Raw genomic sequence first — 17,711 nt, 5'->3', positions numbered from 1 at the left:
GCCGGGGCTGCTCAGACCTGCAGCGGAGCCGCGGCGCCCGCTCCGATCGGCTCGGGGCTGCGCCCCCGGGACCCGGCGACGGGGGCGGGCGGGGGCGCTCCCCACCGGGCTGGGCCCCTTGGCACTGCCAGGTAAGGGCGCCTGCCCTGGAGCCCGCGGTTGGGAATCCTCGGAGGGGCAGCAGGGGGCCCGCAGCCTGCGGGTGTCTTCAGAGCGGTGAACGGTGCGCTCCGCGACTGGGAGCACACTGCCGGCTCCCTTCTCCCGCGCTCTACCGCTTTCCCTTCTTCCCTCGCACCTCTCTCTCCCTCTTTTTCCCATCTTCCTCTCCCTCGATTTCTCTTCATCCTGCCTTCTCTCTGCCTGTTTGCCTTTTCTGCCCCTTCCCTGGCTCCCCAACCCTTCTCTCTCCCTCTTGCCCTGTCTTGCTCCATCTCTTCCTCTTTGCCTTTTTCTTCCTCCACCTTTCTCTCCTCTCCTGTCTTTTCTTTTTCCCGCTTTCCTTTCCTTCCCCGTTCCTTCCCTCTGCTCTCCTCTTCCCTTCCCTTCCCGCTATCCTGTTTCCCAGTCCTCTATCGCCTTCCTTCTCTCCGTCCCGCCTCCCTCTCTGGCCCCGGCTTCCCTCTTCCCTCGGGAAGGAGAGGACTGTCAGGTGTATGTCTGCTCTAGGGGAGGAGGGGCGCAGCCACAGCCACCTGAGGGGTGCCCGTTGGAGGAGAGGGAGGAGACAGTGGTGGGAAGGGTCCTCTAGCTTCCTTCCCACAGCCCCTCCTGGCTGCCCCTTCTCCCAGAATGAAGTTCCGCACCGGGGCGGCCTGGTCTAACCCCGGCAGCTAAAGCTGCCCCTTCCTGGTCATCACACGTACTGAAAGCCCCTCTGCCCCCTCTTCCACCCATTCTCAATCCTGGTACCCATGACTCCTCTCTGCCTTTCAGGCGCCCAGGCTACCTCCTTTGATCTCTTTCCTCCTGTCTCTTGCTGCCATTCTGTCTCTGTCTCTGTCTGACAGTCCCTGAGTCTTGGTCTCACCCTTAATCACGCTGTGTCTCTAGCCTCTGGGTCTGCCTCTGCTCCCCCTCCCCAGTCTTCGGCCTCTACCACCCCTCTTCTTTCAGCTCTGGCCCCCCACTCTGCCCTGGGAGCCCAGTCCCCCTTCAAGGACTTCAGCTAGCTGTGTGCCGGGGGCAGGTTCTGGAGAGGCGGAGTGCCTGTGGAGGACAGACTTTCACAGGCTCTCAACCCTGTCTGAGGCTGCCCTGCTTGTCATCTCAGCCTGACCTAGGCGCCCTGAGACCCCACCTCCATGAATCCCAATCCCTGGATTTTAAGCCCTTTCCCTGGTAGCCCCCATCTCCTCCAGCCCCAAGCTGCATGCCCACCCTGGGAGCAGAGGGGCCAGTTTGGGGTTCCAAGCCCTCCCAGCATCCCCTCTCCTATCTTCTTCCCAAGCTTCTCTACTCAGAGTTGAGTGGCCGGAGATTTATCAGCTTGGAGGGCTGGAGGTGGATACGGGCAGAGCCTGGGTGGAGGGAAAGATCAGACTGTCTGCTCTCTGTCTTAGTCTGGGTTCTGGGCAGTGGGGCGTCTGGTTCCTTGGAGGTGTGATCTTCCGCATCTAACTTTGGGGAGGTTTAAGAGTTTAAGGGTTTCCTTAACCGTAAACAGCTGTGCATCCTGCAGGTGTGGATCCATGGGGCAGCCCCGAAGCATCTGCCCCTCTGCCCCAGCCAGCTCATGCCTCAGCACCCGGGAGCAGTGAACAGAGCCCTGGCTGAGCCCAAACATGTGGGGCCTGGTGAGGCTCCTGCTGACCTGGCTGGGTGGCTGGAGCTGCATGGGGCGCCTGGCAGCCCCAGCCCAGGCTTGGGCAGGGTCCCGGGGGGCCCCAGGACCAGCACTGCTTCGGACCCGACGGAGCTGGGTGTGGAACCAGTTCTTTGTCATTGAGGAATATGCCGGACCAGAGCCTGTCCTTATTGGCAAGGTAGGGATCCACCCCTCCCATGTCTACCCTAACCCTCAAGGCCCTGCCCCGCAACTTCCTCACTTCTGCAATGACCTTGGTCCCTCAGGACACCCAACACTCCACTCAATCCTAGATTTAGACTCTAACTTTCTGTCCCTATGCTTGGAACCCGCTGCCATGTTTCCCCGATCCCTACAGCTGCACTCAGATGTGGACAGGGGTGAGGGCCGCACCAAGTACCTGCTGACCGGAGAGGGGGCAGGCACTGTATTTGTGATTGACGAGGCCACAGGCAATATCCATGTCACCAAGAGCCTGGACCGGGAGGAGAAGGCACAGTACGTTCTACTGGCCCAAGCTGTGGACCGAGCCTCCAACCGACCCCTGGAGCCCCCATCGGAGTTCATTATCAAGGTGCAAGACATCAACGACAATCCACCCATCTTTCCCCTTGGGCCCTACCACGCCACAGTACCCGAGATGTCCAATGTCGGTGAGTACCCCAGGTCCGGACATCCCGGATCCCATCTCCTAGAGTGCCCTCACCTCTCCTTCCCCGACCGCTTTCCGCCCCAGAACGCACCTCCTGCAATTCAGCCCCGCTCATGTCTGGGTCCCGCCCATCTACCCTTCTTCCCCACTTGGCTCTGCCCCGGCTGAGCGGAGTGCCGGGGTCCCCCACAGGGACATCAGTGATCCAGGTGACCGCTCACGATGCCGATGACCCCAGCTACGGGAACAGCGCCAAGCTGGTGTACACTGTGCTGGATGGACTGCCTTTCTTCTCTGTGGACCCCCAGACTGGTGAGGATAGAGCTTGGGAGGCGGGTAGGGCAGCCGTGGGGACAGGCACCCCCTGACTCGTCGTCTCTCCCCCTAGGAGTGGTGCGGACCGCCATCCCCAACATGGACCGCGAGACACAGGAGGAGTTCTTGGTGGTGATTCAGGCCAAGGACATGGGCGGCCACATGGGGGGGCTGTCGGGCAGCACTACGGTGACGGTCACCCTCAGCGATGTCAACGACAACCCCCCCAAGTTCCCTCAGAGTAAGGGACAAGTGCCCCGCCTGAGCCGCCCTTTGACCGCCCCCCAGCCCTACAGCCTCGGGAGAAGCCTCCCCCACCCCTCCCCCAGCCAGGCCTGGGAGAAGGATGTGCTGGGGGAGGGAGGAGGACCGGGGACCTCTCTCAGAACGTCTCCCTCCATCCACTCCAAGGCCTGTACCAGTTCTCCGTGGTGGAGACCGCTGGGCCGGGCACCCTGGTGGGCCGGCTGCGGGCCCAGGACCCAGACCTGGGGGACAACGCCCTCATGGCATACAGCATCCTGGATGGGGAGGGGTCCGAGGCCTTCAGCATCAGCACAGACGCCCGGGGTCGAGACGGCCTCCTCACTGTCCGCAAGGTTAGCCTCCTGTCTGCTAGCGCTGCGGACCCACTCACACTTGCCTCCTGCCCCATGGGACACGCTTCTAACAGGGCTAGAACAGGCTCGGTCGGGATCCCTGTGTTGGAGCTTAGAGATTACGGTCATCTCCTCGTCTTTCAGATGAGGGCCTAAGGGCCAGAACGGGGGAGTGACTGGCTCAGGACTTTGCACAGAGCAAGTCTGTGACGGAACTGGGGGCAGACCTAGAGTTCTGACCGAGTAACCCGCGCCCCACCCCACCCCGACCACCGAGGCCACTGCCCCTCTGGTGCCCACCTCTCGGGTTCCCCCCTGCCTCAGTCACTCCGTCCCCCTCACCACAGCCCCTAGACTTCGAGACCCGTCGCTCCTACTCCTTCCGTGTGGAGGCGACCAACACGCTCATCGACCCAGCCTACCTGCGGCGAGGGCCCTTCAAGGACGTGGCCTCAGTGCGCGTGGCTGTGCAGGATGCTCCAGAACCACCCGCTTTCACCCAGGCTGCCTACATCTTGGCAGTCCCCGAGAACAAGTCTCCCGGGACCCTGGTGGGCCAGGTGTCAGCTGCTGACCTGGACTCCCAGGCCAGCCCGATCAGGTGAGCTGGGGTGCAGGCGGGCTCAGGGCCAGGGCCCAGCAGCATGCTATTCCCGCCCGAGGATGTGCCCCCTTTACTGCAAATCACGCTCACCTCCTGGCAGAAGTCTCCCTCACTGCAGGCCTGGGGCCAGGGCAGGGCTGGAGGACCTTGCTGACCCCTCCCACACTCTCCACCCATCCCTCTGGGTGGATGATAGTAGCGCCTCCCGGTGGCAGTGCGAGCAGATGGAACCTCATCTGATGAGTGCGACGGATCAGTCGATGGCCACGGCTATTGACCGCTCGCTCAGCGCTTCACATTTTACCCGCTTGATAACATTTCCTTCTCCAACAACCTGTGAGAGTCGGATAGTAGATAAGGGTAGTAACCGTCTCAGCTCCGGTTGCTTTAGAGCTGCGGTCCCCGACCTTCTCGGCAGCAGGGACCGGTTTTGTGCAACGTAATTTTTCCACGGACGGAGGGGGGTTGGGGGGGGCGTTGGGAGTGGTTCAGGCGGTAACGCGAGCGGTGTTCCTAACAGGCCATGGACCAGTACTGGTCCGCAGCCCGGGGTTTGGGGACCCCTGCTTTAGAGGCCTGGCCCTGAGAGGTTGAGTAATTTGCCCAAGGTCACACAGTCAGTAAGTAGCAGTGCTGGGATTCAAATCCGGACTTGTCGGCCCCAAGAAGACCCACTCTTTCCACCGCCCCAGCCAGCATCCCTGTCATAGCACTGAGGGAGTCATTCCCATTTTGTAGTTGAGGAAACAGGTTAAAAGATTTGCCCAAGGTCACACAGCTGGCCTGAGACAGAGCAGGGCTAGAACTTGGGTCCCTGGTCCCCAGAGCAGAGCCCCAGAAGTCGGAAAGACAGGCAGTGTTTACCCGACGTCACCTCTGTCTCTCTCCCTGCACGCCCATGAAACCCAGTCCCCGGCATGTTAGGACAGGTGTTTAATGTTGATGACTCCCCGGGGATATTTGTCTTTTGAGGGGACCCTAACGTGAACTATGGCTCTGGGTGCGCGTCTCTGGCCAGCTCAGGCCCTCTGCCCAGCTGAGCCATGAGGCCCAGCAAGGTGAACAGAGGGAGGGAGGGGTAGCTGCAAGCTCTGGCCCTGCCGCAGATCAGCCCCCAGCCCCACTCCATCTCCCCAGATACTCCATCCTCCCCGACACGGACCCAGAGCACTGCTTCTCCATCGAGCCTGAAGATGGTACCATCCGCACGGCAGTGCCCCTGGACCGCGAGGCTCGTGTCTGGCACAACCTCACAGTGCTGGCCACAGAAGTCGGTGAGGAGTCCTGGGCCCCTGGGAGAACCGGGAGGAGGCAGCAGCCTCCCAGCAGAGGGGCCGTCCCTGGGCATGGACGTATGGGGGTGGGGGAGGGCGGCTAGTGCCATCACACCCTCACCCAGCGTATAGCCACTGGGTCCCCAGCCTGCATCATCACCACCAGGCAGGCCTTCTGGTCTCCTGCCTGGGCTGGGCACAGTGGGTCTGCCTGAGCATTTCCCCTCAGTTTCAGTTGGCTCCCATACCTGACTTTCCCCAACCCGGAAATAAATCTAACCTTGAATAGCTTCCCGCACCCTGTGAGACCCTGCCTGGCCCACTCTCTGCTTCAGGCTGAAGGGGCATCAGGGAGGGGCTGGGCCCCTCCTCTGGGAGCTGACCGGGGCCAGGGTGGGGAGGTGGTGCCAGGAGCCCCTCTCTGGGAAGCCCTGCCAGGAGCCCTCAAGGGTAGGGAGAGGGACCAACTCCATGCACTGCCCATGTCAGTCACCGGTCACCAGTAGTGTGGTTCAGCCTTAGACCTCCCTCCCTTCTATGAACCTCTCCTCACCACGCCTGCTTATGCCTCAGGGTCTCCTACGTTTGCCGTCTGTGTCCTGTTTAGGGAAGTTGTCACTGTGTGCATACGTACTTGTACATGTCCGTGAAGAGCTCTGTGTGTGTGTACACGTGGGTGTGTACTTACATGTGTATGATTCCACACGTGTGGAAAGTACATATACATACATACCCATGTTTGTGAGTATACGTCTATAGCTGCATATATGTGTACGTAGTTGAGTGTATAGAATTGTATTTATATTATTTGTGCATATGTGTAATTGGATGTATATAGTGATAGATACAAGTAGCTGTTTGTATATATTGTTTTGTGCATGTGTTTGTGGACAGATAGTAATAATTTACTATTTATTGTGTATCGGACACTGTTCTAAGTACCAAATGTGGGTTACTTCATTTAATCATCACCACAACTTTATGAAGAAGGTACGATTTTTTCCCCCATTTTAAAGGGAGGAAACTCGGGCAAAGAGAAGTTAAGTAACTTCCCAAGGTCACACAGACATTAAGTGGTGGGGCCTCAGTCCCAGTCAGGCTGCAGAATCTCAGCTGTTGTCTCCTCTGCCATACTGCCTCTCATACGTGTCGAATTGTATGTAGATAGGTTTATGTTTATGACCGTGCAGCTCTGGGGCAGTGCATGCGTGTCTGTCTGTGTGAACGTCCCTGTGTGTATTTGTGGTATATGTAGCGTGTCTGTGGCTGCCTGTGTATACGTAGCCCTGCGTGTGTGTGTGTGTGTGTGTGTGTGTGTGTGTGTGTGTATTCCCCTCAGTGTCTTCTCATCTCCTGCCAAATCCTGCACCCCGGTATTGACTAGCAGGCCCTGGGCCTTAACTGCAGCGAAGGAATGGGCCCCAGCCCCGTCCCATCTCAGGGTATCCCAGACCCTTTAACCAGGCAGTCTGCTCCTCTGCCCAGGCTGTCAGCTCAGCACCTTCCCAAAAGCCAGCCAGCTCTCCCTCAACTCGGGGAAAAGACTAAAGGAACTATGAGGTTTAGCCTAGAGGAGGTGAACACTGGGGCAGGCAGGGATGCATAATTTCCATTTTCTCTTGGATGCCACGGGCAGTGAGAAGCAAGGCAGGGTAATGGTGGGAGCCACCCAATGACGAGGGGGCCTGTGTCTGGCTGTGGTACCCAGGGTGGCCTGGCTCTGCCCCTGAGTATCACGTAGCTCCTCCCTCCCCAAGGTCAACTCTAAGTGATACTCACTGCTACACCACAACCTCCCAGACCTCTGATGGTGTGTGTGTGTGTGTGTGTGTGTGTGTGTCCACCGGTTTTGTGCATGAAAACGCATTCTCTGCATCTTGGGGGTCGTGATACTACATTCACTGTAATGTATCGAACATTCACTTCATGTATGTTGCATTTGTTTTAAAACACTGAGTGTACATCAAATGGACGGTATGAATGTGTTTGTATGTTTCATGGCTACTGTCTGTGTGCATCCGGTATGCATCCTCTGTCTACCTTTCCTTTATGGCACGTGTACCCTGCATGTGGGTTCTTGTATATGTATGTTATGGGTGCTACACTCCTGTTGAGTGTATATGGTATATGTATTGCACACATCTCGGGTACCACATGGCTGTTGTATGCGCTTGTTCCATTCATTTCGCAACATTGTTTGCTACTTGCATATTGCATGCGTCATCTCATGTATCCCACATGCACGCTATGTGCTGCGTGTGGCATCCGTGCCCACACACCCCGTGTGTTGTGTGTAACTGTGATGTGTGTGCTTGCATGGGGTGTACGTGTTTGTGTTTCTGGCTTCAGACAGCTCCGCACAGGCCTCCCGGGTGCAAGTGGCCATCCAGACCCTGGATGAGAATGACAACGCTCCCCAGCTGGCGGAGCCCTACGACACCTTTGTGTGTGAATCTGCAGCCCCCGGCCAGGTGAGCCGCTGAGGCAGAGGGGCTGGGAACTCAAGACCTCTCCAGCTGCCCACTCCTACAAGGCTTCTTTTCTTCCTCCCAGCTGATTCAGGTCCTCAGGGCCCTGGACAGAGATGAAGTCGGCAACAATAGCCGTATCTCCCTTCAAGGTCCTCTAGACCCCGATGCCAACTTCACTGTACGGGACAACCGAGGTGGGTAGCCTCCTACAACCGTGCCCGTGCCTGCTTCCCTCCTCTCCTCTACCACCCTCAGCCCTGCCTGCCTACCTGGGCCCTCCACCCAACAGAAGGTGGATGTGGTTTGGGGAGTTCCCTGGTGGCCTAGTGGTTAGGATTCTGGGCTTTCACTGCCGTGGCCTGCCTGGGTTCAATCCCTGGTTGGGGAACTGAGATCCTGCAAGCCGCGCGCGCAGTGGGGCAAAAAAAAAACCAACACAGGGTGGATGTGGTTTTGCTCTTTGCAAACCTTCCCCACAGAAAGCTGTCTCCGTGGGCTGCAACGACCTTATTGGGAACGTGTCCCAGGAGGTGACCCAACACCTTCCTCTCCCACAGATGGCTCTGCCAGCCTGCTGCTGCCCTCTCGCCCCGCCCCGCCCCGCCAGGCCCCCTACCTGGTCCCCATAGAACTGTGGGACTGGGGGCAGCCGGCACTGAGAAGCACCGCCACAGTAACTGTCAGCGTGTGCCGCTGCCGGCCCGATGGCTCCGTGGCCTCCTGCCGGCCCGAGGCTCAGCTCTCACCTGCTGGGCTCAGCACCGGGGCCCTGCTCGCCATCATCACCTGTGTGGGCACCCTGCTTGGTGAGTCAGGCCACAGTGGGACATAAATGTGGGGTCCAGGCCTGCAGGGTGTGTGGAGAGGAACGAGGACACTGGACATAGGGAAATCCATCCTAGGTCTCGAAGGAACCCTCATGCCTGGATTCTCCCACTGCCTCCTGCATCCGAGACAAAAGCTCTGGCCTCATATCCCTGGCCTGTCAATCTAATGAGAGTCATGAGCCATGAAAACTGTTTATTGAGCCCTGACTCTGGGCCCCGTGTGGAGCTGGGCACAGCGCTTGGTATTTCATCCTTTCAACAACCCTGAGGGGTAAATATGTTTTCCCTCTTTTCCACACAAGCAATCTAAGGGCGAAAGACGTTCAGGGAAGTTAAGCAGCTTTCCATGGTCACACAGCGAGTAAAGGGTTGAAGTCAGGATTCAAACGAGCTTTGCCAGATGTCAAACCCAGGGCTTGCCACCCCTAGGCCGTTCTGATTGGAACCAGGCTGCCCCACGCCTGGCCCTGCCGGCTCAGCGGCCCGTGTGCGCCTCTCCCCCAGCCCTGGTGGTGCTCTTCGTGGCCCTGCGACGCCAGAAGCAGGAAGCCCTGATGGTGCTGGAGGAGGAGGACGTGCGTGAGAACATCATCACCTACGACGACGAGGGCGGCGGCGAGGAGGACACAGAGGCCTTCGACATCAGCGCCCTGCAAAACCCCGACGGGGCCGCCCCGCTGGCTCCCGGCCCGACCGCACGCCGAGATGTGCTGCCCTGGGCCAGGACGCCGCGCCAGCCCCGGCCCCCCGGCCCCGCCGACGTGGCGCAGCTGCTGGCGCTGCGACTGCGCGGGGCGGACGACGACCCCAGCGTCCCACCCTACGACTCGGTGCAGGTGTACGGCTACGAGGGCCGGGGATCCTCCTGCGGCTCCCTCAGCTCCCTGGGCTCCGGCAGCGAGATCGGCGGCGCCCCGGGCCCCGCTGAGCCGCTGGACGACTGGGGGCCGCTCTTCCACACCCTGGCCGAGCTCTACGGGGCCAAGGAGCCCCCGGCCCCCTGAGAGCCGGCCTGGCCCTGCCCGCCAGGGCGTGGCGGCTGCACAGGCCCTCTGAGTGAGCCCCCGGGGTCCAGGCAGGCGGCAGCAGCCCAGGGGTCCCCAGGCCTCCCCGATCCCCGTGTCCCTCCTCCCCACTTCCCCAGGGCAACCTCCTCCTTACCTCCCTCGTCCTGAGTCGTCTGTTCGTCTCTCTCCAGGGATCTCTGTCTCTGTCTCTGACACTCTCCCTGTCTGGATCTGCGTTGTGCGGCTCAGACTCTGAATCTTTCCGTTCTCTCACTGTGATTCCACTTTCTTGTGGCTCTGTTTTGGTCTCCCCCATTCTAAATCTGTCACTCATGGCTCTGTCTGTCGCCCGTGCCCGCACACACGCTCTCTGTCTGTCTCCTGCCCACGTCTGCCCGCATTCTCTGTGGGTCCCTGTGACTGCCTTTTTGGTTTCTTCCGTTGTCCATCCCAGAAACAAGAGAAACTTCCAGCCACTGCTGCCCACCCTCCTGCAGGGGATGTTCTGCCCCAGGTCAGTGTCCCTAGACTACGTGGAACACAGGGGTGGCCCAAAGCCCTCCCTCACGCCCCACCTCTCACTCGGGCTCTCCTGTCGTTGCAGACCTGCCCGCATGGTTCCATCCATCACTCATGGCCTCATCCTGGCTCCACTGGCCTCCAGCAGAGAGAGGGAGCCAGCTCACCTCCCGGGGCAAGAGCTCCAGCCCCCAACGTGGCCGCCTCCCTGGAGCTCTGCCCAGCTGTCAGCCGGCCCTGGGCATCCTAGCTCTGGGCATTGTCTTGTGTGCTTCCCAGGCCCCAGGGGGAGGGATGGGAAGGAAAGAGGGAGGCAGCTGGGGAAGGGGAAGAGGGAGGAAGGGGAGGGGCCTCCATCTCTAATTTCATAATAAACAAACACTTTATTTTGTAAAGCTGGAGTCCTGCTTTCCTTTCTGCACTCAGGTGTCTGTAAGAGCGTCACTGTGCCAAAGGGCTGGAGGAGAGGCCTAAGCCCACCCCCTCGACCCCTTCTCCTTTCTCCTTTGGGGGACAGTCGCTTCAAGTCCCCTTAATAGAGGAGGCTTTGGGTTGACACCATACAGGGACGAAAGAGGTAATGACATGTACCTCTACCCCCACAACCTCTGGGTTCTCTGTTGGTCTCAAACTGTCCAAGGAAATTAAGATGTGGAGATTGGCCAGAGGGGAAAGTGGGAAGGAGAAAGTGGAGAAAAGGGGGAGCTATAAAAGACTAAGAAGAGAGGAAGAGGAGCTCTAGACTAGGAATAAGTATGGGTGGGGAAGAGCAGAGGGGGTAAGCCAGTGCCTCCTGGGGCCTGTGGTCCCAGTTGGAGAAAGGGTGGGCCAGGGCGAGGTGGCACAGTCACAGTGGACCTGGGGCCTGCTGCCCCACCTTTTATTCTTCCCAGTCTCTGGTCTTACTCTTTGTGGGCACAAAGAAGAGGGAGAGGGACCAGGGAGGCGGGCTGTTCGAAGGGCTGAATCAAAGTCAACTGGGGTGGGAGCCCAGCGGGTGGCCAGCATCTCTCACCGTGCACTCCCTAAGCAGACAAGGGGTCCACCCGGCAACCAGAATTAACACCCATGCCTCGTAACTCCAGGCAGGGCTCCTGGGGACTCAAGTAGATGGGTCACGATAGGTCCTTGTGACCTTCCCCTCCAAGTGCGGAGTGCAGATAATCAGGGATGGCTGCTCTAATGGGAAGATGCCTTCTTGTACCTTCCACGCCATTTGGTTAGGGCAACCAGGCGGTGGGAGAACAAGGACCCTGCTCCGATGCTGGCATTGTCATTGACTCTGCTGAAGGCTGGAACCGGGCCCCTGCCTGCCTGAAGGCCTGTGTGAGAGCAGACTGTCCGCCCCTGAGGGAGACGATTAGGAGGCAGCACTCCAAGCAGGGAGCCACAAGGACAACTCTTCCCGTTCAGAGCTAGATCCACACCTTTGGTCTCCCCTGATGTCTGCATCAAGCCTCCAGGAGTAAGTGGAGAGAAGGAGGAATTGACTCGTGGGCCGAGGAGGGGCGCATTGAAGTGGGATGCAGGCCTTTGCCTCCTCTCCCGGCCCTCCTTAACACCCTCCTGAGGTCCTCCCCAACTCATTAAGCTTCAAGGAAAACAACAATGTAGGGAAACAGGCTTTTCAGCTAGACCCTCAGGCTTATCTCTGGTCTTAAATACCTCACCATTGGAAACACAGAATCCGTCAAAGGGAGGGAAGAAGGGCAGAACCATGGAAGGAAAAGAGAGAGAGAAAGGGAGAGGTGATGGGAGGAGACGCAAGAAGAGTGGGGCTCCCCCCCTGTTATGCCCTCCCTATCTGGGTTTAATCCTCCTTCCCTGATTAATGGGAAGAGGAGGGGCACAGAGTGTTCCAGGGGGTGAGCTGCATGTGGTTCTCAGGGAGCCTTGGGCTGGGCTCAAGTGGCAACCCCAAGCTAGCCCGCTGCTCCATCCCCGCCTTTTCTCACCCCTGGGGCTTCAGGACAGGGGTGGGAGGATGCAGAAGTATCGAACCAGTGGGGTGAGCCCTGCCCCACCCCACTCTGGACCTCTTTTCCCCAAAAGAAGTGATAAGGCCCGTCTTTCTCCCTGATAACTTCCAGCCTGTTTCCTGTCTCTGCCCATAGGAACTGCACATGCATCGCCTATCCCGGATCACTCACATACAACAGGTCACAGACCCACACTCACCTCTGCATGTGGAGGTGCCCCCTCTTATGTCTGCGTCAATCAAACACTTGAACCCTGGGCAAAAGCTGCCCTTCCTCCTGTGTTCCTCCAGGACCAAGCTGGCCTGGGGTCCTTGACCTCTAGTGATCATTGCCAGTGTCCTGCACCTCCTCCCCTGAGGCTGAGGAGTGGGTGAGGGATGAAGAATTGCTATGGAGGCCACCAGCCAGATTCCCGGACCCTGGCTCAAAGCCTAGTCTTCCTGTACTGGGCACCTTTCTGCGGCCCCCCTTCCCCTGACCATTTCCCCCCCCTCTCCCCTACTGCTTTCCCTCCTGGGACTCCCTCAGCTTTCTTCCCTCCTCTCCCATCATCCCCTGAAAGCCAGAGTCTGCTGGGGCTCCTCTGTCTGGCCAGCTCCTGCCTGGAGGAATTCTTAGCCTGAGGTGCAGGCTTGGGGCTCACGATTGGGCTGGAGGCTGGGAGGAGGGGTGTCCAGGAGGGAGGAAAGGTATTGTTCATCTTGGGACTGGAAGCTGTAGGAGTGGGATAGAGAAAGAAGATTCAGGAATCTTCAGGTGCCACCTCCTAGGCTGACCGTGCTTTCCTCCCTCACTTGGCCTGGGGAGGGGAGGGTGGGGAGGCATCCCTCCTGGAGCTGTCAGCCTGCATCGCCAAGTCAGGGCTTACAAGGGAGCGGCAAGGGGACAGAGGGGTGGGAAAGGATGTGCTAACCCAGCAGTTCCCACTAGCACAGACGCTTCTCTCTTTTCTTCATGCCCAGAGGGAGCTACTGGAAAGAGAGGCTGGAGAGAAGGCAAAGGGACAGCAGGAGGAGAAGTTGGGCAACGGCCATGACATGCCTGGCAGCCAGAGTGCAAGGGACGGGGGAGGTGCCTGGGGCGATGGCTCAGGTCCTGACAAGCTGGGGTAGAGGGGGCTCAGCCCTCCAGGCCCTCGGGCTCCTCTGGGTTCCTCATTCCCTGGCCACCAGGCAGGGGCACGGCCCAGCTGCTCTCTTCCCCACGTCACTCCCCAGACGCCTGGCAGGAAGAGGCCCTGGGAGAGAAACTGAGCTGAAGGACCACAGCCCTGGAGCGGAAGGCCTGCACCACAGCATCATCTCTGCACTGAATGTGTGACCTAGGGCAAGTCACATAACCCTTTGAACCTGTTTCCTCTTCTGTCAGGTGAGGATCATTTTTACCTCAAAGAGTTATCATGAAAACTGCGTTCAGGAAAGGGGTTTGCATCATGGTCATTCGGATCAGGTCGGGGAGGGGGGCAGAGAAGAAAAACAGATGTGGGAAGCCCATCGCCACCCCCAGGTGTACATGCTGCACTGTCTCCTCTGCCAGCCTGGGCCTGCTGGGCTACTCTCCCCACTTCATTCTCCTCCAGCCATCTCCACTCACCAAGGTGAGAAAGTGGCGAAGACTCTGAAGCTGAGCTAAGGACTAAAACGAGAGGAAGAGAGACTGGGGATAGGAGGGGAAAAAGCAGAAAGGAGGATGGCAAGAAAAGAGGGTCTAGCACCTAGCACAGCATCTGGCGTGCAGCCGGTGCGCAATAAGTACTTGCTGAAAGAGGACTCGGTGCTGAGAAGGAGGCTGGATCAATCTATTGGGCGCCAACAGGAACATGTCGGAGAGAGCCTCAATGGCTCCGGGAGGAGAAAGGCATGGAGACTTGCAACAAATGAAGCCGGCAACCCACGAGAACAGGAGCCAGACGCCATGAGTCTGCCCCCACTGCGGCCCCATCTGCCACCCACTCCCGGGGCTGGGCCCCCAGGTCCTGCTGCTGCTCACAGCACCTCTGCGGGCATCCTCGAGTCCCCCGGGGCTGGTGCCACAGACGGTTCTCCGCCTTCACCGGCTCTGTCTGGGGTGGCCTCCTCCTCCCGTTCCTGCTCTGGCCCCGGCCCCGGGAGCTTCCGCAGTTCCGAGTACAGCACCCAGGCATCGTTGCGGGACACATATTCCCATCCACTCTCCCGCACGTGGAAGAGGTCCACGGAGCCCCCCGAGTAGGCATCACGGTGGGTGGCATGGGCCACAGCACGGCGGGCCAGGGCATAGGCTTCCTGGGTGCTCATGTCATAGTGGTAGCCGCCATCTAGCACACCATAGGCATAGGGAGATCCAGAGCCCACCGAGAAGATGTCCCCCTGTAGGCAGGTGCCGTCGCTGTAGACGTAGAAGAGGGCAGGGCCGGAACGGTCCCAGCCGCACAGGGCAGTGGCCACGCACAGATCCAGCCCCCGATAGCGCGACATCATGACTGATAAGAGTCTGGCGGCGCCGGCCACGCTGGGCAGCTGACCCTCCCTCAGTGCCCGCAGCCGCAGCTCCCGCTGTAGCACCCGGTACCATGTGGCGCAGTCGGCCGAGGTGCCAGAGGTGGTGCCCAGGAGGTGCTGATGCACAGGGATGACCTTGCGTGAGGCTGGACAGGCCACGTAGTCACCACAGGAGGACCGCGTGTCAGCCGCAGCGATGACTCCATGACGGAAGCGGAAAGCCAGGGTCGTGGTACCATGGGCCAGCCTGGGGCCATGGATTCGCAGGAAGGTTTGAGGGTCCCAGCCCTGGGGCACAGCCCAGCCACCAGCCTGAGGCAGGTGAGGTGAGGCTTCTTGGGTGTCGGGGGCCTGCCACTTGCACACCTCCTGCAGAGCCATCCCTGGGGTCCAGCGAAGGTTGGAAGGAACAAAGCAGGGATTTGTGAGCTGGGTCAGGCGGAGGAAGAGAGAGAGCAAGGAGGAGCTGGGCTGCGGCCAGAACCAGCTGGGAAGGCGTGTGATCCGTGGCTTCCCTTCTCCCTAACCCCAAACCAGGCTTTGGGATTGGCTGATGGAGCAGCGCCCTCTCCCTCAGAGGACTGCTGAGGGGAGACAGAGCGAGGCCAGTAGAGTCTCCAGCGCTGGGGAGACGCTGCCCATGACACACCCGAGCATCATGCAAGGAGTCTCCTGTCTGTCATCCTCTGAGCACCTGGAGTTGGGTGGTGGCTGGGAAACTGAAAAGGAAAGGGAGCACCAGTGGAAGGAGCAGAGCTGGGTTCCTCTGGGTTTTCCTATGGAGGGCACTGGGCGCACAAAGATAAATAAGGCCCTGCCCCTGCCCTGAAAGGGCTGCCAGCCTAGGGAAAGGTGGAGACAACTCAGTGCAATGGCACAGTCAGAAGAGATTGCCATGGGCGTTCCCTGGTGGCCTAGTGGTTGGGATGCCGGGCTTTCCTGTTGTCCACCCTAGGCTGGCATTTAAGGCCCACTGTGGTCCAATCCTAATCCATCCACCACAACCTCTTTTCACGCAATTCCTAACACATCTCCCACCTCCCCTTCATCTTTTTGAATCCTATCTTTCCAAGTCTGGCTTAAGTACCACCTATTCTGAAAATACTTCCCAGATCCGGGGCGAGAGAGGAGAGACTGTGAGTTTGAGAAGAAAGGGGATCTAAGTGATATTTAAGGAAATGATCCAGACCTCCTTGGCAAAGCCTTCCTGGACCCCCAACCTCACCCCAATCTATACCAAACTCTCTCACCTCTGAACTACAGCACTTATCATTGCTTTCTTCCCCCAACCCCTGCTTTATTGAGATACAATGGACGTATAGCATTGCGTAAGTTTAAGGTGTACAATATGATGATTTGATACCTGTGTGTGTGTGTCTGTGTATTGCAAAATGTTTACACCATAAGGTAAGTTAAATCCTTCACCTTACTTGATTACCATTTTTGTTGTTATTATGATAAGAACATTTAAGATCTACTCTCTTGGCAACTTTCAAGTATACAAGAGTATTGTTAGCTATAGTTGCCATGCTGTACATTAGATTCCCAGAACTTATTCCTCTTATGACTGGAAGTTTGTACACTTTTGACCAACATCTCATTTTCTCCAACCCTGAGCCTCTGGCAACCACCAATCTACTATCTGTTTCTAAAAGTTTGGCTTTGTTAGACTCTACATATAAGTAAGATCATACAGTATTTGTTTTTCTCCATCTGACTTCTTGCACTTAGCAATAATGCCCTCAGGTTTCATCCAAGTTGTCACAGATGGCAGGATTTCCTTCTTTTTTATGGCTGAATAATGTTCCACCACATATATAACACTTTATGCGTTCATCCATTGATGATGGATATTGTTTCCATGTCTTGGCAGTTGTGAATAATGCTGCAATGAACATTGGGGTGCAGCTATCTCTACGAGATAATGATTTCATTTCCTTTGGATAAATACCCAGACATGGGATTACTAGGTCATATGGTAGTTCTATTTTTAATTTTTATTTTGAGGAACCTCCATACTATTCTCCATAGTGACTGCACCAATTTATATTCCCACCAACAGCAGCACTGATCATTTGTACCTCTCCACTTTGAGGTCTCCCTGAGTGGGACCTTGGAGCAGAGAACTAATGTAAGGTAAATTGGGAACAGATTATGGAAGGCCTTGAATGCATGCTGAGGAGCTGAACCTTACAGACCATTTTTAAGCAGGCAAATGATAAGATCAAGATGTTTCAGGAAAATCAATCTGGTGCTGCGCAGAATAAATTAGAGATATAGTTTGTACCCAGAAAAATCAGGAGAATATTTGAGTAATTCAGGAGTGAGGAGATAAGAAGCCAAAGGCGGTATCAGTTGCAATGAAAAAGAATGTGAGAAGCACTGTAGAGGGAGAATGAACAGGACTTGGCAACCTAGTGGACGTGGAGTAAAGGAAGGGGAGTTGTCAAGATGAGCCAGGGCTTCAAGCCTCTGTGACTGGAAGAACATTATTGTCATTCTTTCATGTGTTCATTTTGCAAACGTGTATTAAGCACACAGCGGGCACAGAGATAAATAGTAGAGAAATGCCTGTCTTTACAGTTGTTGGGTTTTTTTGGCCATGCCGTGCAGCTTGTGGGATCTTAGTTCCCTGACCAGGGATTGAACCTGAGGCCCTGGCGCTGAAAGTGTGGAGTCCTAACCACTGGACCGCCAGGGAATTCCCGAGAAATGCCTGTCTTTAAAAGCTCACAATCCAGTGGGAGATAAATGTATATTTATAACCAGGTAAAATGTGAAAGTGCCTTAAGAGAAGCAGACAGCATTAGTGGCAGAGGGAAAGAACCACTGAGAGAAGTCAGGAGGATTAGTTGCATTGCAGGAGTGAATGCAAAATAATACATGCTCAGTAAACAGAGGCACTCTGCATTTTCCACACCATCCAAGTGTGAGAGCCACAGAAAGATCTTCTGCTTCATTACATTCTGATGGTTGGGTTTGGAAAGAGTTGCCAAATTTCAGCATTAAAAATACAACACTCTCAGAGTCTGTTGGGAGGAGGAGGGGCTGAGTTGGACATTAGAGCAAAGAGGAATTTAGATATATATATATGTATTTTTTAAAATAAATTTATTTTTGGCTGTGTTGAGTGTTCGTTGCTGCACACAGGCTTTCTCTAGTTGCGGTGAGCGGGGG

The 17,711-nt window shown here is 57.1% G+C and overlaps 2 protein-coding genes across 4 annotated transcripts; one reads left to right on the top strand and one right to left on the bottom strand.

Moving 5' to 3' along the window:
- CDH24 (cadherin 24) lies at positions 1-10,470 on the top strand. 3 transcript variants are annotated; one of them, XM_027110809.1, is made up of 13 exons: positions 1-131; positions 1,682-1,985; positions 2,166-2,460; positions 2,652-2,771; positions 2,848-3,015; positions 3,186-3,373; positions 3,721-3,974; positions 5,115-5,251; positions 7,601-7,722; positions 7,805-7,916; positions 8,280-8,528; positions 9,054-10,070; positions 10,161-10,470. In XM_027110809.1, the coding sequence occupies exons 2-12, from the start codon at positions 1,785-1,787 to the stop codon at positions 9,551-9,553; spliced, it is 2,346 nt and encodes a 781-aa protein (XP_026966610.1). In that variant the 5' UTR covers positions 1-131; positions 1,682-1,784; the 3' UTR covers positions 9,554-10,070; positions 10,161-10,470. The 3 variants fall into 3 exon arrangements, with proteins under 3 accessions (XP_026966610.1, XP_026966608.1, XP_026966609.1); XM_027110807.1 differs by having other exon boundaries at positions 19-131; positions 8,979-10,070; positions 10,161-10,438; XM_027110808.1 differs by lacking the exon at positions 1-131 and having other exon boundaries at positions 205-1,985; positions 8,979-10,070; positions 10,161-10,438.
- A 3,367-nt stretch (positions 10,471-13,837) lies between these two features.
- Positions 13,838-15,034, bottom strand: PSMB11 (proteasome subunit beta 11). The gene has a single exon (XM_027111738.1). The coding sequence runs from the start codon at positions 14,913-14,915 to the stop codon at positions 14,040-14,042; it is 876 nt and encodes a 291-aa protein (XP_026967539.1). The 5' UTR covers positions 14,916-15,034; the 3' UTR covers positions 13,838-14,039.
- Between the last annotated feature and the right edge of the window lie 2,677 nt (positions 15,035-17,711).

Source organism: Aethalodelphis obliquidens, unplaced genomic scaffold (assembly GCF_003676395.1).
Source record: "Aethalodelphis obliquidens isolate GAN/ISIS:26980383/991018 unplaced genomic scaffold, ASM367639v1 scaffold10, whole genome shotgun sequence".
NCBI classification, from domain to species: Eukaryota; Metazoa; Chordata; class Mammalia; order Artiodactyla; family Delphinidae; genus Aethalodelphis; species Aethalodelphis obliquidens.
Note: the sequence above shows the minus strand (reverse complement) of the source record. Positions and strands in the feature narration are given on the sequence as shown.